The 27,726-nt window shown below is 40.7% G+C and overlaps 1 protein-coding gene and 1 long non-coding RNA gene across 5 annotated transcripts; one reads left to right on the forward strand and one right to left on the reverse strand.

The window, feature by feature from the left end:
- Positions 1-1,355: 1,355 nt before the first annotated feature.
- Positions 1,356-15,504, forward strand: LOC309526114. 2 transcript variants are annotated; one of them, XR_014216675.1, is made up of 3 exons: positions 1,356-1,553; positions 11,439-11,593; positions 15,270-15,504. It is a non-coding gene; the product is annotated as an uncharacterized lncRNA (long non-coding RNA). The 2 variants fall into 2 exon arrangements; XR_014216676.1 differs by lacking the exon at positions 1,356-1,553 and having other exon boundaries at positions 11,393-11,593.
- LOC309526113 (uncharacterized protein) lies at positions 12,194-26,156 on the reverse strand. Of its 3 annotated transcripts, XR_014216674.1 has the most exons (9): positions 25,975-26,156; positions 21,461-21,805; positions 19,906-20,247; positions 17,223-17,403; positions 16,651-16,693; positions 15,510-15,579; positions 13,855-13,894; positions 12,857-13,275; positions 12,194-12,400 (listed from the first exon to the last, which is right to left on the reverse strand). XR_014216674.1 is itself a non-coding variant. In XM_082212024.1 (8 exons), the coding sequence occupies exons 1-8, from the start codon at positions 26,018-26,020 to the stop codon at positions 13,203-13,205; spliced, it is 1,140 nt and encodes a 379-aa protein (XP_082068150.1). In that variant the 5' UTR covers positions 26,021-26,156; the 3' UTR covers positions 12,581-13,202. The 3 variants fall into 3 exon arrangements, 2 of the variants coding, with proteins under 2 accessions (XP_082068150.1, XP_082068151.1); XM_082212024.1 differs by lacking the exon at positions 12,194-12,400 and having other exon boundaries at positions 12,581-13,275; XM_082212025.1 differs by lacking the exons at positions 12,194-12,400; positions 19,906-20,247 and adding an exon at positions 20,800-21,135 and having other exon boundaries at positions 12,581-13,275.
- Positions 26,157-27,726: the final 1,570 nt, after the last annotated feature.

The raw sequence follows: 27,726 nt of genomic DNA on the forward strand, positions 1-27,726 counted from the left end.
ACAGGTTTATTATCCTCCCTTTGATTGTATGTCATTATAAATGCATTGTTTTCAAAAACACCAATTCCTCCTTAGTGCACACTTTGCAGTAAAACACACTGATCTGGATTCCTTTAAAAGATTAATAGACATAGCTCCCCTCAGATTCTAAACTTGTAAAATAACTAGATATTGCTTTGCAAATTCGAAGTGTACAATTGCAGGATTTATCTATACTGTATTGCTAGATATTAGGAGGTGAGTGAGAAAGTATAATAGGATGAACTTTGGATTCATGAAGAAAGGACTACTGTTTAGGGGTGCATTACAAAGGTCAAGGGCTGTTTTCACCAAGCTGGTGCCTTCCAAATGCTTGATCTACTACAATTCCCATCAGCCCCTTCCAACATGTGTATAGTACAGTGGCAGAGTGTCATACAGGCGGCTAAGAAGCCAAGGATTCAATTCCCTCTCACTGTATGGCTGTGAGCCAAGCATCTCTCAAGCTAAAATGAGCAGGCACCAATAAAATGGGCAGGGGGAGGGCCATGTATGCTACCTTGAAGTCCTTGGAAGATTAAGGCAATACAATCTATGAAATAGATGTATTGTGTAGACAGGCATATCCATGTTTGGATGAACTTGCAGCCCACCTCAGACATTCTCCCTCCTGCAATTTCCATAATGCAAGACCCTCCAAGTGTTCCTGTTTTCAAGGGACAGCCCCAGATTAACAGAAGACATACCAGTTTCTGATTTGATCCCAGAGTGTCCTGCTTTTTCTTAGGATGTCCCTATTTTCATCAGAGAAATATTGGAGGGTATGGTAGGATGTTGCTCTGAAGGCAGCCCTGTATAAAGAAGGTTACTTTTTAATGTTTAATGTTTTGTTATGTTTTTCTGTATGTTGGAAACCACCCAGTCAGATGGGCAGGGTATAAATTATAACATTATCATCACCACCACCACGGGTAGAAACTGTTCTTTAACCTGTTGGTGCGGCTTATCATTCTTAAAAAGGTGCTGGCCAGGGTGTGAATCACCCCTGAGAATGTTCCTCGCTCTTCTGAGTCAATGGTCTCCTGCGATGACATCTAGCGGACTCAGGGGACAGCCCATGATATTGTGTGCTGTCTTCACCACCCTCTGTAGGGACTTTCTGTCCATGGCTGTCAGACCAGCGTACCACACCGTAATACAGTATGAGAGAACACTTTCTATCGTGGACTGATAGAAGGAAATCATCAGTTGCTGTCTAACATTGTTCTTTCGCAAGATCCTAAGGAAATGAAGTTGTACAGTACCTTGAGCTGCTTCCATATCTACCATGTGCTTTACTGTGATTAAGACTCTGAATAATACTCTTCCTGTTGCTTTTAGTAACTTGAGGGAAGGAGCACTGAGGATTCTATTTATGGCTTCCAGCCGCCACCTCAGATTTCACCTGGAATCCTGGTATAATGGTTTCAATTGTGACCAGCTTTTTTACACATCACATTAAGCACATATATATGCAGAGCCTGAAACCCTACGATGACCTTCAAAAAGAAATCCTGGACATCTCCACAGTCCGAGTAAGCAATCTAAAAGGGGATAAGGAAGTTCTATTTACAATTGGAAGATATTGATTAGTTTCAGAAGCTAGGAAGTCTGGTTTTCAATTTTAAATATATCCAGAGAACTGAACACCCCAAATCCAAGATCCTATCCTCCCAACACAGTTTGCCACCACCACCACCAGTGGAAAAAGCTCTAAAGTGCTATGAAAACTTTAGCTCAGCAGGTTTTAAAAAATGGCATTCGGTTGTAGCAGTGCTTTGTGGATTCCACCCATTATTTCTGGAGAAGTGCTCCAAAATGAGAGAAAAAAGCCCTTCAGCAGAATTTCTCAGACAGGGATCTTATTTTCCCTGCATTTCGTATTTCTTTGCCATGCAGCTCCTTCTCCTTTATCGCCTTCATGAGGCTTCTGCATCTTTTCCAATCAAGCAGATTTGTGTGTAATTTATTATTAGTTAAGAATTAATAGGCAACTGAAAGTATAATGCTACATTTCCCCTCTTATCTTTTGGTTTTCAGCAGCATTAGGCACAGGAGTCCCGGCATTCAATTTGTCATTTACACACATTGTTTTGTCATGTAATATATTGTGATGTTAGGCTACAAGAAATTTTAAAAGGCTCTTAACTGCTTTTGTCTGATGTATGTTTCCAAAGGAACCCAGTGCTATTTAATGAGCACCACTTACAGATTTTTTAAAAAAATATATATTAAACAGTTTATAAATGCTTTTAAATGAATAAAGGTACCCCTGCCCGTATGGGCCAGTCTTGACAGACTCTAGGGTTGTGCGCTCATCTCACTCTAGAGGCCGGGAGCCAGCGCTGTCCGCAAACACTTTCAGGTCACGTGGCCAGCGTGACGAAGCTGCTCTGGCGAACCGGCACCAGAGCAGCACACGGAAACGCCGTTTACCTTCGCGCTATAAAGCAGTACCTATTTATCTACTTGCACTTAAGGGTTCTTTCGAACTGCTAGGTGGGCAGGAGCTGGGACCGAACGACGGGAGCTCACCCCGCCGTGGGGATTCGAACTGCCGACCATGCGATCGGCAAGTCCTAGGCGCTGAGGTTTTACCCACAGCGCCACCCGCATCCCTCCCAAATGAATGAAAATAAATAAAATAATGAACATCTCTCTTCTTAAATAAGGTTTATTTTTATACTTGCAATGCATTTCCATGTTTCACATCCCCCTGAAATGACCGTATTTTGAATTACATATACATGGTTCTTTTTAGCAGGGATGTGAGCAGCAATGCAAATTATACAGTTTGAACTGCATCTCCTTGGTAAAGTAAGTAAGACAGAGAGAGTACATCACAATGGCTTCTCTTTTTATTGTGGAATATTCCTTCCCTCCTTCATTGCATTGGCTTTTGAAGCTGCAAACATCATGGTATGAGAAATCTGTATAGAGGCAGTTATGCACAGAATGTGAGTCTTTTCCCACTATGAAGTAATTTAAATATGTGTGTGGAACTGAATAGACAAGAATGGAAAAGTAACACTGCAATCCTATGTATTTTTACTCAGGAGTAACTCCTATTAATTCCAATAAGACTTAATTCCTAATAAAGATGTTTAGGATTGCAGCCTCAGTGGAGGGCTACAGTCCCACTAACTAGACAATGAAATGTGGACAGAAATTAAGGCTTTTGAGGGAGCATCTATAAGACTCCATGTAGAACAGAATATCAGCACATAATACTTTAATATTTTATGTGCTTCTGAAAGACACCAGTATAAAGAATGGGCCATATATTTTGTTCTGCATTGAAAGCTTCTGCTCTCCATGGATTCTAGCTATCATTAAACCGAATTTTAGCCCAAAGATTCCACTACAGTTTTAGGATTCTTCCTTCAAGTTAGAAGTTGAAGGGCTGACATATATAGGAAAGGAACATAGTCTTCTCCAGGTTTAACTCAAAGATCCTATCAAAATTTTAGAGACTCTTGCTTCAGATGAAGTTTTACAGAGCTGTTCTGATAGTGCTCCTTTTTTAGAAGAAGGCGTTTTTGTGAAAGCCTTCCCTCATGTTCCCACCTTAATATGTTCCCAAATATTGGTATGAAAAGGAACGTGGACTCTCTCATATCACTCAAATCGTCCATAAAAGGTGTTTCAGTGCAATTCTCACTGAAAGTATGGTGTGTGTGTGTGTGTGTGTGTAAATAGTGTTTTTTCATCCATAGCATAGTGAATTTTCATTAGCAGTATCTTGTAATGGGGAACAAACACATATATTTAACAGTTATGTTAAACAGTTACATATAATGTTTTTACTTGGATGAGTGGATGATGAACAAGTAAGAGTTCATTTCCCCCTAAGCGTTCATTTTTACCATTGTGTAGACTGGAAAAATGCTAATTCCCTGCAACAGCAGTGTTTCTATAGCAGAGGACACCCGAATCACCTATAAGTTGGTAGTAGCCATATTTCAGGAAGGCTGGTTCAAAATAATGTCAGAGGCTAAGGGGACATTTCCATTATTCTATTTTTCACGTAAGAATTGCTGAGCGATACAAGACAGCTGATGTAATGTACTTTATTCTGTCACATTTCACCACATATTGGCTGTACCCATCAATTTTTCAGGAAATGGTTACAACATGTGGGGATGTGGAATTGCTTTGTCAAAATTATGCTCTTTCTCTCATTTTAATCTCAAGAAATATTCAGCTTTCTGTGTGTGTCATAATTACATCCTTCTCACTTTAATTGTCCCCTACTGTTTCAATTTGAGACTATACTCTTCTTTATTTCCTTCCCTCAACTACCGTGCTGAGCTGTAACTCTTCCTGTCAGTGCTGGTGGGTCATGAACCAACAGTTCCATTCTTTTCTTTACCGGAGTTGTTATACAGCTGGATATGTGTTAGTATAAAGTGCTCTGAGACCTTGGAAATGAAGAGTGCTCGACAAAAAAGTGAGGTATTGTGGCTGGATTTGAAAGTGAAGTGGAAAACAGAGCACGGAAACAAAAACCAAAGCACAGAGGGCTCAGCCCAGTGGAAATGTTGCAGACAGCAGTGTAAGTTCATGGCAATGAATGATAGATGAGATATGCTGGCATTCACTCTGTGCTGGGAGCAAGCTTGGCAAAAAGAAATAGCAGAAGTGAGAAGTGAGAAGTTCGAAGAGAAAGAAGTTAGATGTCTCAGTCATTTTGCTACAGAAAACACAGTACAAAACATCAGGGAGTGAACTTAGGAAGGCTTAGCTGAAAGTGCTTGCTCTGCCTATAAGGACCTTTATGGCCTATACAAAGGTCTACTGAAGGACTGCACCATCTCATATGAGCCTCCTTAAGGTCACCTTCTGAAACCTTGTTCCAAGTGTCTCCTTTCACAGGTTTAAGTGGGTTTCCAAGGACAAGACTTTTTTCAGCTAGTACGCTTTCTATGAAATGCCCTCCAGAGAACTGTTTACCTTTTAGGTGGGAAAACTTTGGTCTCCAGATGTTGCTGGACAAAATGCTGTTTTGATGTTGTCGTCCAATGCTGTTTTGGCAGCCACCAGTTGCCCTTCTCTGCTCTAAAATAAATGTGCATTGCATGAAAAATACTTCGTTTTCTTTGACCTGAACCTATCCACCAATTAATTTCACTGGCTGACCCCAAGTATTTTGAGAGCATGGGGATGGAGCTATTTTTCACACCAGAGGGGCTCTTCCAAATGATTATTACACTGTAGAAGAACCTGGTTTAGCTAAGACTTAACTCTGCAGCATTCTCAGCATCTCCCAGCTGTTTCTGAGCTGAAGCAAAACTGGTTTGTCAAAACAAATAGTAGGGATACGGCCATCAAGAAGAGAAACCTTTAACCTTAACCTGTTTCATTTTTTTCACCTGAAGAATTTTTAAAAAGAGGCATTTTATATACACAATTCTTTTTTTTTTTAAGGGAAAGGTTAGAAGGTTTAAGGAGAGATTTCAAATTAAACAGCTTAATTTGGTGCTAGGCAAATGATCCAAAACCTCAGTAAATAATTCATCTGCACAACGTACATCATATTGCAGTGGGGCCTGTGATGCAAATTGTGTCAAGGGGGGCTTGTTTTGTGCAGAGACATCTTAATTCAGTACACAAAGATAATCCAAACCCCCATAAATGATTCATTACTGGATTGAGCACTGTGGATTTCTCCACAGACATGCTCTATAGCGCATTAAATATGCACGTGGCTTTTATGATGCATATTGGTTAAGTCTGAGTTTGCGAGAGAAGGATAATCAGTGCCTATTTTATCACACAGATAACTTAAAACTGAGAGAGTCGATATCTAAGCACAACAATGGAAAGCAACCACCTACCTGCAATTATTGCAGTAAGGCACATATACAGTAGTGCCTCGCAAGACAAAATTAATCCGTTCGGCGAGTCTCTTCGTCTTGCAGTTTTTTCGTCTTGCGAAGCACAGCTATTAGCGGCTTAGCGGCTATTAGCGGCTTAGCGGCTTTAGGAAATAGGAAACAAACTCGCAAAAACTCGCAAGACATTTCGTCTTGTGAAGCAAGCCCATAGGGAAATTTGTCTTGTGGAACGACTCAAAAAACAGAAAACTCTTTCGTCTAGCGAGTTTTTCGTCTTGCGAGGCATTCGTCTTGCGGGGCACCACTGTATGTGACATTTCATCACAATATAATCACTTTGGAATAATTTCAGGAATGCAGCAGCTTCAGAGACATACCTGGCCCTAAGGTTCGCTACAGATTACACATTCATCATCCCTATTTCCATTTCACCCCTAGCTATTGATCATTGATCATGCTTGCTGGGGCTAATGGGAGTTATGCGTGCAGCAACACCCAGAAGGCCCAAGGTTCTCCACACCTGGCTTATGAACTGATTTTACCTAGGAGAACTCCTCCATGTAAAATCCAATCTTCAGGGAGGTCAGTGCCAAAATATATATATCGGAGTTTGGATTGGGTTGAGTTTGCATTTTGCATGCTCTGCACTGCACAGAATGTGAATTTATGTTTCTTTCAGGATTCCACCAAAATCATTTTTAGGTGGACTATTTTTTATTTTATTTCATCTCCTCTACTTCAGTATGTAATAGTATGTCATATAGATAGAATTGCTACTTCAGATCATGCTCCAGTATGTCTTGCCATGCAGTTAACTGATGTTGCTTAAATAATAATAATAATAATAATAATAATAATAATAATAATAATAACAGTAATAATAATAATTTATTAATATGCCACTCATTTGACAGGGTTGCTCCAGCCACACTGGCTCTTGGGCTTCTGAATAATGGGGGGGGGGGTTAAGACAGAAGGGAGTTGAATTTCAGGAATATTTTGAAAATAATGGAGGTGCAACTTCTTCATGTACTATTGAATGGTGAGCATGTAATGTAGAGAAAACAGTGAATCCCTTTTTAAGTCTATTTGCAGCACCCCCTTCTCCAAATCTGCATCAAAGTTTACAACACGCTAAATATGAATTTAATAATTTATTGCCTGTTAAAGCTGAATTTGCATTGACATAAATATGCCAGAAGTATTGGGAACATGTTCCATCTGCGCAACCATTGCAGTTCACCAGACAGAATGACCCCCTTCCCCATGCACTATTTTGGGGGTTCTCCTAAAACGCCCCCAGAGCCAATTTTGTGGTGACACAGGGGTAGTGGGGGGGAGAGGGGTGAAGCTACGATAATAAACATTTAAAATGGCTACTACTATGGAAATTTTATGCTATGGCTTCATGTAACATCTGCTATCATCAGTCCATGACATCTCGTCCCAGCAAAAGCAATAAAATAAAACTACAACATCACAACTCAAAGCAGATGCAGCAAAACTAAAGGATAAATAATAGAAAGAACTGTAAGTGAAGCCCTAGCTAGGCAGAAGCAGCAGCAAAATTCAATATCATTAAAAAAAAATCCTGCAGCAAAGTAAAAACTCCAGATAGAATAAAAACTACCATGCTCCCCCAAAAGCTTCCTAGAAAGCAGAGTTTTTGCCACACGGTGGAAGCCATTAAAAGGAGAGTGGGGAAACTCAAGTCAGGTGTCCATCAGTTCAAAATCCTAGCCACAGCTAACCAGAGGTGTTATACTTACAAGGCCATCCTCTGTCATTGCTGTGAAACTACCTATTCTTTAGCTCTTGGAGCCTTTGTGCTTGTTTTATTTAGTCATCTTGCATTGTTCTTCTGTCACTCATTTTCTACCTCTCTTCTTATGACAAAAAACGCTGCTCATCAGCTGGGCTTTTTAGCAAATATATTACTTATATTCTCACCTTCCTAAAAAAACCCAAATGTGTTTGCATTCAACTTAGAACTTGGAAATGAACCAGAAAAGTAATGAAACGAGGATGAAAGCACTGGTAGGAACCATCTGGTATAATGAGGTCTATTAGGAAAGTTACATTGGTATTCTATTAATCTTGAAATAATCTTTTAATTCCCTCTTCTTAAAGGATTTGCCTTCCTATCTCAGCCACTGGCTGGCTTTGCTATAGTTTTCTTTTGTGTTTCCTCATTATCCAATCCTTGTTCCGAAATAGCTGTATCTTCGTTTTTAATTACTTTTCTCCGCCTTCTCTATATTAATCGGGCTAGTTAGGTCATTATCTTCTCTCTTCAGGCCTTTTTGAGCCAATTTATTGGTCATTTTAGTGTAGACAATTTCCCCCAAGCTGCAGGTATAGGTACACGTCAAATGATTTCATAGACATAAGCTAAATCTTTGATTTAATTACCACATTGCTTCATGAAGCAGAGCTGTTGTCCCTTTGGATTCTCCAGATATAATACCATTAAGTTTTGACATTGAATCGGAACAAATTAAAAACCACTTGGGCCAGGAAGCTGCTGTTCTGTGTGCCATAGTAATTGCAATAAATTGAGCACTGTAGAATTTCAAGGGAACATTAAACTGGATCGATTCCCCACCATCCCCACCATCACCCTGGTTATAAATGCAGTTCCTAAAAGAGTCTCAAGGGATAATGAATGTCAACGCACCACATGGAAATGGGATAGCAAACTGAATTTCTTCTCTGATGTCGAGTTGGAGTCACAATACATCAGAGGCTTACAAAACTCATCTTATATATGGGGGGAGTAGAAGAAACACTTATATCCAAAGAAAAATTATACTTTAAAAGCAATAGAAGATGTTATACTCTAACTGGGAACAGGTTCAAATCTTAAGATTTGCATGTGAGCATAAGTGAAAAACATATTGGCATGATGGCACTCCATATGGATGCTATAATGTTTGTAAACAGCTTACCATATTGCTGGGGCGAATCTCACAATGCATCCCATGCTTCACCTCTGCTTCCAGGAACATATGTTCAGAAAATGCTCCTCCAGTCCACCTAGTTAACGGGTGATTGTGAAATCACCATTGAAATCACCATGGCAACTTGTGCTTTTGTTGATACAGTCTAAAGAAAGGGGTTGAATTACCAGGCTGGTGGCATGGAATTTTAACAGAACAATATTGTTTAGTAAATGTGATTTTCTCAGAACTACACCCTCGTGTAACTAATTGTCTTTGCTATGTGGTTTTAAAGCAGTACCATAGCATTGGCTCCATGTCTTATAAACAGGCATGCCGTTGTATAACTGAAGATCCTCTCTCTATACCAGACTGACTGTGCTCTGAGATTTTCTCAGGAGGCTCTTCAATGTCTTTTGCAATTGAGGGAAGCTCATTGTGTCTGTTATATACCGTATTTTTTGCTCTATAAGAGTCACTTTTTCCCTCCTAAAAAGTAAGGGGAAATGTGTGCATGTCTTATGGAGCGAATGCAGGCTGCGCAGCTATCACAGAAGCCAGAACAGCAAGAGGGATTGCTGCTTTCACTGCGCAGCGATCCCTCTTGCTGTTCTGGCTTCTGAGATTCAGAATATTTCTTCCCTTGTTTTCCTCCTCCAAAAACTATGTGCATCTTCTGGTCTGGTGCGTCTTATAGAGCGAAAAATATGGTACATAACGACTGTATGTTTGATTGTGTACAGCTGCATTAGGTAATGCAGCAACAGTTACATGAAATGGGGGAGGATGTTGGGATTTCATTCCTCCCGTTGCAGGATGTGCAATTGTTTTCATCACATGTCTGTGTTGACATTCTGTACTGTTGGAGTCATGAGAACGGAAGTTTCCGTTACACTGTTCCATTATGTTGTACTATTGCTTTTCTGCTCTCTCGGAGATGGAGAAAGGAGTCATGTTTTCTTTTGTTCTTTTGTTCTGTTTTGTACATAATAAAGTAGCTTAGAAATCCACATCTCCAATGCCTAGCTTCTGCTTGGACTCTGCTATTGTATTGTGTGCATATATCTTCGGATATGTGTTCCAGAAGTGCATTGGGAAAGAAGAGTGATGAATCATCCCAAGGGTCGCTTGTGGGGGAGAACGTAGCTGCCTGGCATTCTCTAGTTGGTGCAAGAAGCCCAGCAAGGTCTATCTCCATGTACCCAGGCACCAACAGGTGAGACGGAACATGAGCCTTCTCTGGAGGTGCCTGTATCATGGAATCTCTTCTCACAAGCGCAACTGGCACAAACATTAAAATTTTGGCATCAGGCTATTTACTTGTTTGCCCAGGCATTATAAATTGATGGTTATTTAGCTTGCTCTCTTGCCTTGAGCTGTGTGTTTTGTTTCTCAATTGATATGTATTTTATCATTTAGGTTTTGTAATTTATGTATCACTGTAGATGAAGAGTGGGTTGCTGACACTTTAAATAAATAAATAAAATTGTGATATGCAGAAATGCCCATCTATGTATGCATGCTTGATTGCTTGTTAATGATCAGTGATGATCAGCTGATGTGCTGATGCTTCTAGAGCCAGATGACATTTATTCAGTGGGTAATATCAGTGAGTAAAAGATGTTACTTCAGTAGCCTTGCTACAAAGCATGTAAGTTTGTCTGCAGTTTTAAAAATTAAGGTGCCTGGGGAAAAGGTGGAATGATGGTGGTGGTGATGATGCACATAGCCAGAATCCCATCTGTCAGCCATGATGCCATGGCATCTTAGAAAAAGAATGACATGTTGTGAACATTTCCAGGATGCACTCTGTAAACATATATGCACAAAACTTCAAAGATGCTCCAAAAATCATAGGACATAATACGTGGAAGCTTTTATCAAACTTAATTTGGCTAACAGATTCTGAATTGCAATAAGGTACTAATGGGTCAGTCAGTTCACTCATCCTTGCTTTGAAGGACTTCTTAAGTGAGAAGGAATGTTAACCTTAATACGTCTTTTTTTCTTTTTCTTTTACTTTGTCGCTCTTTAAAGAGCTGCCATGTTTGCCAAGTTTCTCTGCATCCCGGGACTGTATTTCTGATGCCTTATTTCTTTAGAGGAATGTATGTCTCTCTTGGTTGCTTCTCCAAAAGATCTCTTTAACCTTTCATTAAATGTGCTGACAGCTGGTATCAGTTCCTCATGAATTAGTTCAGTGCATTTCCATTTACATATGTCCCAACAGAATTCATTAGCGTTCCGTGCAGGTTCCTATCCTCTGATTTCCTTTGTAAATTCAAACATGAGCCAGAGTAAATAATTGGAAGTGAGGATATGGAGAGCAAGGTGGGGAAGAAGGAATGCTCAGGTGCCTCTGTTGCATCTAATTTACATTTCTGGGGCACGGTCTCCATAAGGCAGATTTGCTCAGACTGGCTTCTCCCATTATCTTGAGGAGTGCATGTGTATGATGCATTATAACTTTTCAGAATGATATGTCAGCTAGGTTGGGAGTGTTTGAATCAAATCCTGTCTGTTCATTGGTCAAAGGAGGCATTCCACATTGTGCACTACCCTTGCAGAAGGTGCCAGGCATTTCACTGCAGTGTGCTTTTCCACTTCTAGTTACCCCCCTACTGTGGTTGTCTCCCCCTTTCAGCCCCACCAACTTGCCATATCTGGAAGAAAGAGTAACAGACAAGTTGTAACTGCACCACGGTTACTTCTCATTCTTCAAGACTCAGCAAAATGCCTGGTTAACAGCTTGGAGGCAACATCAGACAACATGGAGGCAGCTGACAAACAGCAACGAAGGTATGGTTTCCACTGAAAGACCATGGTGCAAACTGTGCTAATGGTTCTAGCTGTCTTAGGATATTGAATGACAGGACTGCAAAAATGTTGGGGAAAGAATTTGAGTAATGGAACAGAATGCATGGGAAAGTGCCTATGAAATCAATCTCAACAAAGATTCAAGAATCATAGAATAGAATCATAGAGTTGGAATAGACCACAAGGGCCATCGAGTCCAACCCCCTGCCAAGCAGGAAACACCATCAGAGCACTCCTGACATATGGTTGTCAAGCCTCTGCTTAAAGACCTCCAAAGTAGGAGACTCCACCACACTCCTTGGCAGCAAATTCCACTGTCGAACTGCTCTTACTGTCAGGAAGTTCTTCCTAATGTTTAGGTGGAATCTTCTTTCTTGTAGTTTGGATCCATTGCTCTGTGTCCGCTTCTCTGGGGCAGCAGAAAACAACCTTTCTCCCTCCTATATATGTCATCCTTTTATATATTTGAACATGGCTATCATATCACCCCTTAACCTTCTCTTCTCCAGGCTAAACATGCCTAGCTCCCTTAGCCGTTCCTCATAAGGCATCATTTCCAGGCCTTTGACCATTATTGTGGCAGGGTGCAACATTCTCATGGACATGTTTGCTCCAAAGAAAATGACTGAATAAACTGAAGGCAATGGCCACACTGAATCTACCAAGATACAGAGCCTAGATGGTTCACAATAACTGATCAGGTCACTGAAGCTGCAGTTCTATGTACACCTACCCATTAAACTAAGAATTATGAGTACTTGTATAGGCTTGTGCTGTTAGAGTACCAAACTCGTTAAAATGCAAATATTTGTTCATGAGCTAAAACAAAAACTCAAACATGAGCTAGCTCAAACACATGGAGGAGAGCACTTCTCACTTGCATTTCTGGGGCAGTCTGCACAAGGCACAAGTCCTCATCATTAGGCAATACATGAATAGTTTACTTAAGGATTTTATTTACTTTAAACATTTTTAATAGATTTAACCAATTTTTATTTTTATTGTATTGCATTCCTTGTACACCATGTAGAGACTGCTGTAATTAAGCAGTGCTGTTTATACATTGTCTAAATACAGTGCTACTACCACTACCCATAACAATAATTCCGCAATGCTTCTTTACATATTAATCACTAGCATGATTCAAATGTATTACTTGTAAAAGGATTTGCATGATGTAAGTTAAACAGCTAGAAATTTGAGGAAGAAAATGTTTAAGTAATAGAGTTTAGCATTATTAGTAACTGCTGAAATAGCAGATTACTACCAGATGGAAAATAGACCAACATGCTGTTGCTGCTGCTGCCACAGCTGCAACTAATATGACAGCCACTACCATTATTTACCATTCATTTTATGCTTAGTACAGGATTTAAAAATTACACATGAAAGGTGGAAGCAGGGAAGAGAGCCCAATAAAAGAAGAGAAGCGGGGGAGGGGAGGGAAGAGATGAAGTGGTTAGTTGGCAAATAGATGCAATAGTGCGATCAGCATAATTTATGCAATCTGTCATTCAGGAATGCTTCTTCGAAATGCTTCCATTCATGGATCTTGAATTTGTAGCTAGATTTGAATGTAAAAATGCGACTGCTACAGAGGAAACAGTCCATTCTCTCCTCCTGTTTCAGCAAGTGTTTGTTCGGGTTCTTCATGTGTGTTTAAGCTGCAAGGACAAGCACGAGTCTTTTAAAACTTGGGGTAAATAAGTACATGGTTGTTTTGTTTAACTTATTCATTTAGCTCAGTTTCTTTCACTATACTGTAGTTCCGGTGCCAAATTAAGATTGCCAACCCACAAATGGGTAAAAGTATTGCACAATACATGGATTTAGTTGGGCCTGAAAGTCATTGGAGTCTGTAAGTGTAGTGGTTGTGTCAACATACACCTTAGGATAACAGATTTCTTAGGATAGTAAAAAATAAATAAATCCTGATTGATCCCCACACACTTCAATATTAGCATATTGAGCCTATGGGATAGCATCCATTGGATAAGTGCAGAACAATTACTATGGCCACATTGATATTTCCCAAGAAAAGAACTCAAGTCCTGCCCTGAGGCTTACTTATAGTCTAAAAGAAAAATTGAAAAAGGACAGGGCTATTGGGTAAGGGTAGTAAACACAAAGGGAAAAGGAGAATAAATAGAACCAGAAATGTTAGTGTGGGCTCATATAAAAATTATTATGTCTTTCTTTCAATTAGACACAAAAAAGAATTGGTTTGCAAACTAAACTCTAACCTTTTGGTTTCGTCAATGTGGTATTTTTTAATCTTTTTACCTAGAGAGGGAATGAAGATTGATTAGTTTTAAGAGGAACATCTATTCTAGGACAGTATGATGCAATTTAGTGAACCAACAGACTTGGCTAAGTCATAATACACAACTCTTGAGGAGTAGAAAACTTTCACTAAAAGCAACAGGAATAGCATAGCAAGCAGTCAGGAGCCTTCTTTGTGCACAACAGAAAGACCACACAGAAAGAGATTGCTGAGGGTGACTTCAAAGATTCACCCAAGAGGGTTTCATGCACTGGAAGAGAAATGGAGCACTGAAAGTGGCAAGGCTCCCTATTCCTTAATAATCATAGGAGACATGGGCTGCAGTGCTAGAGAAGAGTGTGCAGCTTTTAAGAAAGAAGAGAAAAGAGAATAAAGCTCTGTGAAATTGGAGGGACATCGCTGCAGAAACACAGTTTTGTTCAACATTCTGGTGCTTCACAACCACTTGAGTTGTTTTTTATGCTGATAGTCTACTCTGTTTAAATACAATTTTATTTTGGTGTATATTGATGTTTTATGGTGCTGATTATGCATGAATCTGATAGCTTTGCTTAAGACTGGTGCAAGGGCTCAGTCCTACACATACTTACCTGGGAGTAGAGATTGGGGGAGGAGTTCGTTTCAGTATGCATTTAAAGCCAAATCTATGCAGTCTGCACTTTCTCAAACAATATACAAACAGAAATGCAGCCATCCTTATCTGGTGCAGTTCTCCAGCCAAGCAATGTTTACAAAGATTAATGTACGTATTGGGGAAAGTGCATAAAAATGAAGATGTTTGTGAAAATAACATACAAAAATGCTGGGAAAATTGCTTGTAAAAAAAAAGTCTATACAGTGGTACCTCGGGTTACATACGCTTCAGGTTACATACGCTTCAGGTTACAGACTCTGCTAACCCAGAAATATTGCTCCAGGTTAAGAACTTTGCTTCAGGATGAGAACAGAAATCGTGCTCCGGTGGTGCGGCGGCAGCAGGAGGCCCCATTAGCTAAAGTGGTGCTTCAGGTTAAGAACAGTTTCAGGTTAAGTACGGACCTCCAGAACGAATTAAGTACTTAACCCAAGGTACCACTGTGGTGGTCAAAACTGCATATAAAAATGTATTGATTAGGAGAAATTGACACTAAAATGCTGATTTCTTTTACACTTTTATGTAGAAATCTTTATCCCAGTTTGCATCTGTATTGGATTTGAATTATTATTATTTTTTGTTTTAAATTGTTTTAAATTACTTTTAAATATTGAGTTGGTTTTAATGGTTTTTGTTGATGTTTTTACTATTAAATCACTTGAAGATTTTTTTAATTGATAAATATAATCAAATGAATAAAATAAATACTCACTCTCTTCTCCAGTATGGAAGGAAGGGAGGGAGGGAGGGAGGGAGGGAGGGAGGGAGGGAGGAACCAACCAACTAACCAACCAACCAGCGAAGAGAGAATGGTCTATGAAATGTCAGAGGCATTCCTGGAATGAGAATGAGTTGTCTTGCTAGTGTGCTCTAGGACTAGATTAGCAAACTGGAGCTTTGTTAGGGGAAAGTTCCAAAAGATTTCTTCGGTACCAAACATTTATTTAAAACAGAGTACAAACTGCATATTTCATACTTACGTCTCATTAGCAGTACTACTGGAATCAAGAGGAGAACCGAAAGCACAATAGCACCAAGAATCAGCACTTCCTAACAGGAAAAAATACAAACCAAATAGGCTTTTAAAACTGTTATGATCCAGGTTAAGTTTGCCAACAGACGAGGACACCTGGACACCAGTGTTCTGGCCTGAAGCTCCAGTTGGTGGGCTGAAAGGAGTGGATTGATCAGCACATTTCACTTGAGTTGGATTTTGTGATCCAACCCACTCTAGCTTCCAAATATACAAGTTCACTTTTCTTTTACATTTAAAAATCAGAACTAGAGATGTAGGTAAAAGAACATTTACACATGCTGGGGACAAGCTTTCAATAGATTTCTCTTTCACCTGGATCAGGGTGCATTTTTGAGGGTGTAAATTGGAACACCCTTGTCATGGTAATCCCTTGTGTGCTTACATTATGGCCAGAAAAAGCATATGCAGATGTATGCTGAAGGCCTGACTTTTCTTCCCTGGAGTAGAGCAGGAGAAGGATTCAGGGAAGTAATGCATGTCCCAGTGGTTGACAATACAGAACCCATGGGTACCAGTGTGCCCAACAGTATCATCTATGGCACCCATGAAAAGTCTCAGTAAACATCTCAAAAATCCATGATACATCAGAGACTTGATCTTTCTATTCCATTCCTGTTTGCACTGGCTCAGTCTCTCCTACAATGAATATACTCCCTTAAACCTGTCACATTTAATTGAGTGTCAGGATTGGACACACACCTTCCCACCCATTCTGAACACAGAAGAGGAACAAAGAGTTTCCCCCCATGAACAAGTCTGGTGGTGGCTGATATAGATGGATTTCTGCCCATTGACAGATTGACTGTTGTGGGAGAGGGATCATGCCTGCACCATTTTGTGGCCCCACCTCTTTTTCTGCTCTTTTAGATGTGGCAGCCATTTTGTGTTCTGACATGGCCCCACAGCTGTCATTTTGTAACTGGTGTCAAGATATGCCCACTGACCTCCAAATGTTGGTAACCCCTCACTTAACCCCTTTCTGACTGGCTAATGTTTCTGCTCCAAATCCCATGCTTTTCCCTGTGTACATATATGCTAGGAGTCTGAGCTTGTTGGAAAAGTAAGCAACCAAATACAATAAATACCTTATATGTTACTAGCATATCAGAAATTCCAAACTGGTTTTGGCTAAAAAAAAAAAAAAAATGAGGATCACAAATCATAAATACACATTTTAAAGCTTATAACATTCCAATGATGAGAGTTTACACAATAAAACTGGTTGAACAGACATGGAGAAAATTAAATTTCTTTTATTTTTATTTGCAGTGGTGGCCATCTTTATAATGTCATTGCAGCTATAAGCTACTAATGAGTACATGACACCACAGATATTCTTCCAGTACATGGGATTATGAATCAAATGAAACCACCCTAACCTCTGGAACCCTGTGGGATGCCTGGAGTAGGGTTACAAGGAGGCAGCCATTCCCATCCCAGGTTGATCACAAACAGCACCTTTTCTTTCCATTGCAGTTCAGCTTCTGCTAAAACCTGTTACTCATCTCACTATTCGCTATGGCCGAAATGTATGTAATTAATGAAGTAATTAATTTCAGTGCATTTCAGTGGAAGGGGAATGTTAGGAAAAAGAGCAGAAAATAATGTAATGACTTGTGTAACATTTCCGGGTAAAAAAAGAATAGTGAATACCTACTTGTTATTTGCTGGAGTCATTTCCATTCCTGACTTCTGATTATCATGTGAACGTTGGGGATTTTCACTTCCATTCCTGTTTCCAGTGGAGTTCTCTGACATCTGTGGGTGAACCACAGCACTTTTGGGGGACTGAAGGGTTTGGTCTTCTGAGAAGTAAGGGAGAGTTCTCTGAGGAGATTCTAAGGGATTTGAAGAGGAACATTTGACTGAGTAGACTACAGTGCTGATGTAGACAATAAAAACACCCACCTAGAGTAAGGTTACCAGATTTTTTTCAATGAATCCAGGAACACTTTTCAACTTCCTACTAAATTGATGGATTTTGTCAGGGGATTGATTTGTAAATCTGGGGACTGTCCCCGGGAAACGGGGACATCTGGTAACCTTAACCTAGAGAATACAGTGGAGGAGAAAGCAGCAGAAGATACAGTCTACTGAGCTCATAGGGATCATCCAGCAGCAGCTCCATTGCCACAGGAATGAGAGACACTGAGGCAAACAGCTGCTTTTGAGCCCAGGACTGTGTAGCAAGGGGCAGGTTTAAGAATCTATTCACATTAAACTGTATACACTTCTTGGGTAGTCCCACAACCACCACCACTTTCCACTACTTTCATCTACTTTCCTTCAGGCAACATGGGGGCTGTGGAGACAACAAACATAATGTTGGGGCCCTGGCTTTGTTTCTCATCATGCATCTCAGGTCCCATAATTCCTTCCACTTGGGAGTATGTTCCCACCAAACACTGGAAAAGAGCAGATAACATATTCCACTGTGGTCTCTTTACCTCCAGGTAGGATATTGCCTTATAATGCTGGTGTTTTTACTTTTTACTGGTTCCTACGATAATTACCACAAACTGTCCATTGCATAGGAGAACCTTCAGGGAAATTATCTTTAGTGATTTTTCACAAATGGTCTGACACTTACAGTATTGTAAATTTCAGGCTTCCAGGAACTCTCCAGTTTGCAGCCCCCTCACACCATTTCACCAGAGTGCATATTGGGAGGCGAGGTAATATGGAAATACTGACTGACTTGGCAAGCTTTTCGGGCATCTGAATTATCTGAGGAAAGCCTTGAATTGGTTTTTGTTTTTAAAGTGAGATGGGGGGCGAAAAATATGGTTAGAATTTTTCTCTTTCGGAAGAGAGGGTTTTATTCTGGAATTGTTGCCTAAGTTTATGGGGTCTTTTCACATGGGAGCAACAGGAAATCAATGAGCCCTCCTTCCTCCCCCTGTCCATCCCCAGACTTGGATGTTGGCTGCTCTTTGTGGCTAGGAATTGGATTGTGGAAAACAAAACAATTAAGTCATGAATGCACATGTCAAATCTAGAATCTGAATTTCTGAGGACAGTTTCACAGAGGCCACCGGGGAGTCTGGCCAATCCTTTACAGTAGGAAAGGCAAGTCATCATAGGCAGACCTCTCTGCCATAAAGAATCCTTCTTGTGAATGCAACCTCCTTACATGGTATGACTTGCATTAACAAAGTCTTGAAGAATAGCTCAAAATGGAGAATTGAAAACAATTGTTTTGCTGGGTTGCATGTGAAATGAGGAAGCTCATAAGCAGAAGGAAAGGAAACTTCTGTGTTTCTTTGGTCCTAGCGCTAACAATCTGGAACATGAAATGTGATTTAAGTAACTGTGTTCCAGGGTACACTTGACTTCTGGAAAACTGGCTCTGCCTTTGGGTTCTGGGAGAAATGCCCAGGCCCATGAAATAAATACATTTTTGGGGTCACGCGGTCAAGCTATATCTGTTGCAGCAAAGATTAATACAGAACTAAGAAATACTTCAATCTGACAGACAATGGAACACACTTAAGAATGTCATACCTCAGGTTACGAACGCTGCAGGTTGCGCGTTTTCGGGTTGTGGACCATGCCAAACCTGGAAGTACCGGAACAGGTTACTTCTGGGTTTCGGTGCTCGCACATGTGCAGAAACACAAAATGACATCACACGCATGTGCAGACACAGTGCTTCAGGCTGCGAACACTGCGGGCTGCGAATGTGCCTCCCGCACAGATCACGTTTGCAACCAGAGGTATGACTGTAACTGTGAGGGAAGAGCAATCCAGATAAAGTGGAAGGTGGGTTTGGGGGGGTATTTTAAAAGGAGCACAGAAGAAGTGGGGAGCTATTCCCCACCCCCTTTCTTTTTTTTCTCCTCAAAGTTGCTTAACCTAGCTGATTTTTCAATTGGAGCTACTTCTAGTCCCAGATTGTCAAGGGGGGGGGCATATGGGAGAGCCAGTGTTTAGGAGGAATGAGTTCACTTCTCCACTTCCACCTACCTTCTCACTTATGCCATTTTATGCTTTAAATTGTCCTGTCTTTATATGCATTTCCAGTTATTTCACCCAGATCTTCCACCATCATTTCTAATTTGACAGCCTGTATGTAGCTTGTGTGCTTTCAATGCCTGTTGAAAACCCTTTGTGTTTTACTCAGACTTTCCCTAGGAGGACAGCTGTCTTTTTGTTTGCAGCTGATTTGATTATTACTGAAGAATATTCAGTCATACTTTCAATGTTATCTTATGGCTGGTCCCCCTGCCATCTTGTTCACCAGTTAACTATTTTATATCAAGCATTTTATAAATTCTTAGAGCAAATAAATAAATAAATTGAACTTAAAGGAGGCAGTTCTTCTGGGTTAAGCATTGTACCTGTAGCTGGAGGGGCAGTCACTGTGGTAAAAAAACAACAGACATTTTCAGTCAACTCATCCTGGCGACGGGTTGGTGATGGTTTGAAGTTGACTGATGGAGAAACAGTTGTAAGAAAAGCTATGTCTGTCGTCACAAAAGATGTGGTCATTGTTGGAATATGAGTATCAGTGGGGGCTGCAGTGGGGAAATCAGGGCTATTTGAAATGAAAGGAGAAGCTTGTGGGAAAGTAACTGTGGTTATTAAGGGAGAAGGAGTACTTGTGGTGATAATCACTTGAGGTGTAGTGGCAATAGTTGTGGTGGAGACTGTGGTTGTTGTGATAGAGACTGTAGTTGCTGCTGTGAGAAAACAACAAAAATATGTATCAGAACTACATCTATGGAATGGGAACAAAGCAAATGGTGGCCAAAAAGATGACAACTCAAGCCAACAAATGAGGTTGGAGGTTGAAGGGGAAATTGTTTACTAACTAAGATTCTGTGATAGGTCAGATGAAAATATTTTTGATTAGATTGTTCAGCTCTGCTGCCAGCTAGATCAACTGCAGCTTTAAATTGTCCTGTCTTTATATGGATTTCCAGTTATTTCACCCAGATCTTCCACCATCATTTCTAATTTGACAGCCTGTATGTAGCTTGTGTGCTTTCAATGCCTGTTGAAAACCCTTTCTATTTTACTCAAACTTTCCCTCGGAGAACAGCTGTCTTTTTGTTTGCAGCTGATTTGATTATTACTGAAGAATATTCAGTCATGCTTTCAATCTTATCTTATGGCTGGTCCCCCTGCCATCTTGTTCACCAGTTAACTATTTTATATCAAGCATTTTATAAATTCTTAGAGCAAATAAATAAATAAATAAATTGAACTTAAAGGAGGTTTAAGCATTGTACCTGTAGCTGGAGGGGCAGTCACTGTGGTAAAAAAACAACAGACATTTTCGGTCAACTCGTCCTGGCGACGGGTTGGTGATGGTTTGAAGTTGACTGATGGAGAAACAGTTGTAAGAAAAGCCATGTCTGTCGTCACAATAGATGTGGTCATTGTTGGAATATGAGCATCAGTGGGGGCTGCAGTGGGGGAATCAGGGCTATTTGAGATAAAAGGAGAAGCTTGTGGGAAAGTAACTGTGGTTATTAAGGGAGAAGGAGTACTTGTGATAATCACTTGAGGTGTGGTGGCAATAGTTGTGGAGACTGTGGTTGTTGTGGTAGAGACTGTAGTTGTTGCTGTAAGAAAACAACAAAAATATTTATCAGAACTACATCTATGGAATGGGAACAAAGCAAATGGTGGCCATAAAGATGACAACTCAAGCCAACAAATGAGTAGGTTGAAGGGGAAATTGTTTACTAACTGAGATTCTGTGATAGGTCAGATGAAAATATTTTTGATTAGATAGTTCAGCTCTGCTGCCAGTTAGATCAACTGCAGCTGAACAATGGTCCACAGACCCCCCACACAATGAACTTGTAGTGCAGAGAAACCTAACATCTACTTTTCATAATTCTCATAGGATGGGGGAAATGGGCAGAGGATAATAATTCCACTCACCTCTATTAACCTGTAGATCCAAGGTCATTTTAATGTCATTGAACCAGCCTGGGATTTCAATACGACAGCAGTACAATCCTTTATCTCTTTCATTTAGACCTGTAATTGTCAGGGACACATCTCCCCATGTCACAGATCCCCTTAACTGGTACCTATGTGAGTTTCTTGATATCACCCGCCTTCCATCCGTGCGGAGAATTTCGTTGCTGCATTTAGAATTCGGGCAGCTGCCTCGGCCCCAGCACATATCAGTAAGGTCATAGCTGTTTCGGACAGGATAGGTGCATGGCAGTTTGATGGCTTGGCCCACAACACCTCTTACTACTGTTTGAGATATGGTATCCACTGAGAAGAAAAGAACAGAGAAAATGGTCAAGAATATTTTACTCCATAAAATGTAACGTTGCTTTCCTGAAATGAAGGAACCAGTTTTCCTGAAAAACTATATATTTAAATTGTTAGCTATATATGAATGCGTTCGTCACTTTTCTGTTATGTATATAGAAATCAAGCACACCTTTACATTTATTTATTTAAGGTGTTTTATAACCAAGCAACATACAATTAAAAATAATTAAGTTCAACAGTCAATATAACATATCAATACAGTGGTACCTCGGGTTACATACGCTTCAGGTTACAGACTCCGCCAATCCAGAAATAGTGCTTCAGATTAAGAACTTTGCTTCAGGATAAGAACAGAAATTGTGCTCCGGCGGCCCGGCAGCAGGAGGAGACCCCATTAGCTAAAGTGGTGCTTCAGGTTAAGAATAGTTTCAGGTTAAGAACGGACCTCCAGAACGAATTAAGTACTTAACCCGAGGTACCACTGTAGTCTGAAACAAATAATCTAAACTAAAACCCAGTTGAAACTAACAAGCAGCAAGTCCATTTGACATGTGTTTTGATCACAGTGGATTGATAGAGGGAGAATATTTTTATCAGACAACGCTTCACTTATTATTGCATGAATCGGAATCCTATTTATCATGCCTTACACCCCAGTCCTATACACATCGCAGCTGTAATTCCCAAGACCAATCATGCTTAGGTTATTTTTAATTTTTTGCCCGTTTTCCATCTGCCTTAGATTTCCTAGTCATTCCTGAATCATTTTCAGTAGAGGCAGGCAACCTGTTGCCTTCCAGATGTTCTTAACTACAACTCCCGTTATTCCTCCCCATTGGCCATGCTGGCTGAGGCTGATGAGAGTTGTAGTCCAGAACACCTGTAGCTTTCCACCCCTTTTTTATGTAAGTAGATTCTGGCATCCCCACTGTCAATGCCAGTTTACACGAGAACAGTGAGTTGTACTTCTGTGAGCAAAGCATCTTGTGTTTTGGGGATGAGGTCAGAGCTCCCTTTGTAATGCTTGAAACACAGAGAAGGTGGACTCTCTCATATTCTCCCTTTTGCTTAAGGCACTCTGACGAAAGAAAGTTCTATGAGGTGGAACAAATTACCTGCTTAACTTCATTGCATTTCAGTCGGGTCAAGGGAACGAGGATTTGTAACGTTGTGCTTGTTTCATCCTTTCCTAGCCTGCTCTACCCTAGAGTTTGACTATTTATAATCCATACCTTTCTTGTCCTCTGTATGAAGTGACTTCTAATATTTTGCTGAGTAGAGGGCATGGGGGGGGGTCAGTGCAATGCCTCTGGCTGCTCAAACTACACAGTGCCCCTCTGCTCCTGTGCCTGGTTGTTGAAGCGGCAAAACGACCCTGTGATTCTAATCCCTACCCGGCTCAGCTCTCCCAGAGAGGGCCGCAGGCATGAAATGCTGTGCCTTGATTCTGCTGAGCAGTTCTTCTCCGGAGATCTGTGAATGTCATTTCCTCTTGGCAACACTCCCAGGAAAGATGCGGAGGCTCCTCCAAATGGGCCCTCATAATTTTCATGCAACACTCCCCAGGTGATATTAGGACGGCACTGTCTTGCTATAGGATATGTTATTGGGATGATATTGCTTCTGGCCCGTGGGGTTTACACATTCCAGTAATGCTCTCATTACGAAGCAGGCTAAAATAATTTCAGGGGTGGAGGGAAGTTCAGTAGGTAATGAAATGAAACGGAAAGCAAGGGCATTGGCCCATCATTACCACACCAGCATTGACCAACAACCTTTTATTTTATGGCATACAGCATAAAGAACTGATAACCTTTGTATAAGAACATTCAGTGAACGTCTAAGAATTCTGTTCTCCTTAGTACTACTAAGCTGTTCATTAAAGGTCTGCTCCCACTGAAATTATTGTTAACAGTAGAAATTTCAGTGATGACGAATAGAAAGGGCCAGCTTTTAGATTAGCCCTACTGTTAAGATTTAGGGGTCTGAATATTGAGAGATAAATCAGAGATAGCCAGAACCTGGGAACCTCCTGTGTGGATTACTGTAACGCGTTATATACACTTAAAAAACAATCCAGAAAAGTTAGTTGGTCCAAAACAGGGCAGCAGGTTTGTTAACCAAAACCAACTGCTATGCCTATAATTGAGCAGGAATTTGCCATCCACATTGGTTTCCAGGCCCAGCTTGAAGTGCTGGAATGTGTTGAAAGCCTGAAACAGCACGGAACAAGGCTTCCTGAAGGATTGCTCTCCCCATATATATATGCACCCAGCAAAATCAGCTGGCACAGTGGGGTGGTGCCATGCCATTCCATCCCAACAGCGGTGTAGGGGTGGGTCAAAGCAGTAGCAAGGACAATGCTGTGCTGCTTCATCAATGTGCCACTCCCACCAGTGTGCTCACACAGCCCCAATCTTGCCACCACACTAGCCCACTCCTCCCTATTCCAGTAAATGGTGCAATGCCACTGTCAGGGGGCAGCAGGGTGGCATTGCACCAGCACCTCCTGCCACCCAGATCTTCTGAAGCCCCCACCAAACAAGGTGCAACAGGTGTCTACTAGAGAGAGGGCCTTCTCAGTGATGGCACCCTAGTTGTGGAATGCCCTTCTTAGGCAGTCTTGCCTGGCACCTAGGTTGGATACATTCAAGACTAGGTAAACAACTCTTTAAAATTTACCCAGGTTTTTCCATTATAGAATCTTAGAAGCTTTTAGTGGTTTGTTTTTTAATCCTTTATATTAAGGTTATTCAGTACTGCTGGCTTTACTTGAATTTTATGGTGTTGCTGGTTTTATTCAGTTTTAGATCTTCATGTTCATGCATTCCTGTATGTTACTTTTTATTGTAAATGCTCTTAGCAGCTCAAAATTATAACAGAGGTGCCTAATCTTTTAAAATATATATATATACACCTGAAATGTCTGATTCTACTTTTAATGGAGTTCGTTCTTGTATGACTATTCATCTATCATTCAGCATTTTTATCCCCTTCCTAGCACAGCCTATGCAGCAGAACATTTTATTTCAAGTGAACTAACAATCTGTAGTGAATTTCCGTGGTGTTTGAAAACTGAAAATCTTGAAGTGGAATTCTAATGGTGTTACTCGTATTCAGGGTACAGCCACTGAACTTAAGTAACTCGTTTCCATTGACTTGATTTGATGATTAAGATGTTTCTATTTGGGGAAAGAGCCTTGAAGCTTAGTAGTCCATAGTTTTGGGTTGCCCAGATCTCCTTGTGAGTTACACTGGGACATAATGTCAATTGACATAATGTCAATTATTATGATTTTTTCATTGATAAAATTATAATTTGAGCTAACATGGAGATTCCATTTGTGACTGTAGTGTAAAATGAGAGGGGCTGTGGTGTTATGTGACAGATGGCATGTTTTTAGTCCTCAAACTGTAATGTTATCACTATGAAAATGTTATTCTTCCTACAAATCGCCTATTGTGCATATCAATGCCCAAACGATTTTGTGTTTTTTATTACTGTTTTCAAAATCAACAAAGTGACAAATTCCTGTTTCCCCTACAGTAAAGCATTTGCACATATAACTTGTGGTCATGTTCTGTGGACAGATCAATGCTCTTCTAGCATCACAACTAGAAGTTACATTTCTATCACAGCTCTTCTAAAGCGATTCCACAATATAGTTATTCTGAGGCTGAAGGTCCTCAGACAGAAATGTAACTAATAAACATCCACTCTAAGAACAACTTTTTCTTCCTATATCCCATCCCACAATGCCATTTGACCACTAATACAACAAACTAGATGTTCCAGTGTACCAGGATGATTCATTGCAATACTTTACAACTATTTTAGCTCATTGGCTAAGCTAATGACTGGCTTAAACACACACACACACACACAACAAACAAACCATGACACACACAGAGGCAACACTTGATTATAGCAACAATTTAACCCATAATTGTCTTCTGAGACGCCACTGGAAATATTTTTAAACAATCTGACCACTAAAACAGAATTCCAAAAGTCTACTCTTTACCAACACATATAATTTTAGACATTCTTTTATTAGCTTAAATATGTGGGATTTTCTTCTCCTCGCTGCAAAACAGAAGGTACAAAATAGAATCTATTTGGTTACATGATCTAAAAAGAATAATGAATCTTAATAGCCACTCACCTATACAAATATGAATCACAATCCATTGAAGTAGTATGTGTGACATGTTTACAGTTCATGAACCCCCAAAGTGTCCTGTGTCGGAGCGCTTATCACATCTTAACCAGTTTGAAAGTGCTGAGTGAGCATTGCCTTTTGCAATTTCTCTATTTTGAGTTCAAGCACCTTAAACCTCAATGCCTCTGTGCTTCTAACGGCCAAACGGGTGTAACACAGGAGACCCATGGTCAATTATCCCTGTTCAAAATAATAATAATAATAATAATAATAATAATAATAATACCAACTGCAGGGACATTTGATTTCTATTCCATTGTCCATTACCAACTTTATTTTTAAGAAAATGTTTTGTATTAATTTTTGAAAGTAAGTAAACAGACACACAACCAATGAAACGAAAGAACCAAAACTCAAAAAAGAAATGAAAATGAAAGATGGCATGGAATTGTGGGTGAAGTTACCAGAAAGTAATTGTATACAGTAGCATATGCTTTCCAGGGGGCCCAGCCAACAGAATGGCTGGGGCAGGTTCCACAGGGGATAATGTACTGAGACACCCAAACTCACGGGCAGAAGGAGGAACTACGCTAATACCATACCATGTCATTACAGAGGAGGCTGGTATAGTCGTTTGTTGAAGAGTATCTCTGCCTCCAGGTCTGGTTTTAACCAGATGGATACTGGAATCAACAAGGGAGACCCACATGACCTGAAGGTGCTGCTGTGTAATGCCAGGTCATTGATTCATAAGACTACTGCCATCCACAACTTGATCGTGGATGGAGGACTTGACCTGGCATGTGTAACAGAGACTTGGTTAGTTGAGGCAGATGGGCCTATTCTTGCCGCTGCTTGTCCACCAGGTTTCTCTTACACACAGCAACCCAGGTCATATGGGCGGGGAGGGGGAGGTGCAGTGATTTTTAGGAAGTTATTAGCTTACACCAGGCCTATTGGGAAGACCCAGTTTTCTGAGTGCATGTTCTGAAAGCTGGGTAATAGGAGCAGTACAGGATTCCTTTTGGTGTACCGACCTTCCCGCTGCACCAAGGATTCCCTGCCCGGGCTGCTTCAGGTCGTGGCAGATGTGCTCCTGGAGACACCTAGCTTGGTTGTCCTAGGGGATGCCAAAACAACCTTACAAGGGGCCACTTAGGACTTTGTGGAAAGTATGGCCTCCATGGGGCTGTCCCTAAATACCAAGTTTGGCCCAACTCATAGTCATGGAAATGCCTTAGACCTGGTGTTCACCTCTATGGATGTGGATAATCTGACACAAAGCAAAAGTGAAACAAAAGAAGTGCCATGGTCGGATCACTTCCTGGTGTAACTGGATTTCTCTGCAACCCTTCCCCTCTGCAGGGAGGTGAGACTGATTTGGATGGTCCACCTAATGGATCCAAATGGTTTCCAGAGAGTGGTAGGAGATGTTTTATCCCATGTTGATAGCCTTTCAGCTGATTCCCTGGTGTCCTGCTGAAATGCGGAGTTAACCAGGGCTATTGACTGTCTGGCTCCAAAGCACCCTCTCCAATTATATGGAGCCCGGACAGCCCCATAGTTTTTTCTAGGGCTGAGGGCAATGAAACAATCGCTGAGATGGCTAGAGTGCTGGTGACAAAAAACTCATTCTGAATCGGACCGGACATGGGTTAGAGCTCAACGTTGAGCCTACCAAGTGGTGATAGTGACAGCGAATAGGACCTTCTTTGCCGTCTCTATTGCATCTGCAGAAAACAGCAGCAGGGGACT

Source organism: Podarcis vaucheri (genome assembly GCF_965113315.1).
Source record: "Podarcis vaucheri genome assembly, chromosome: 2".
Classification (NCBI taxonomy): Eukaryota; Metazoa; Chordata; class Lepidosauria; order Squamata; family Lacertidae; genus Podarcis; species Podarcis vaucheri.

Bases quoted from the DNA above. Each gene is read 5' to 3' on its own strand.
- LOC309526113 (XM_082212024.1), bottom strand. From the start codon at position 26,020: ATGTCACACATACTACTTCAATGGATTGTGATTCATATTTGTATAG. The intron at 20,248-21,460 runs GTGAGTGGAATT...GTTTTCTCACAG, and splicing joins GGATCTACAGGTTAATAGAG to CAGCAACTACAGTCTCTATC. The intron at 13,276-13,854 runs GTTAGAGTTTAG...TTGTCCTTGCAG, and splicing joins CACATTGACGAAACCAAAAG to CTTAAACACACATGAAGAAC.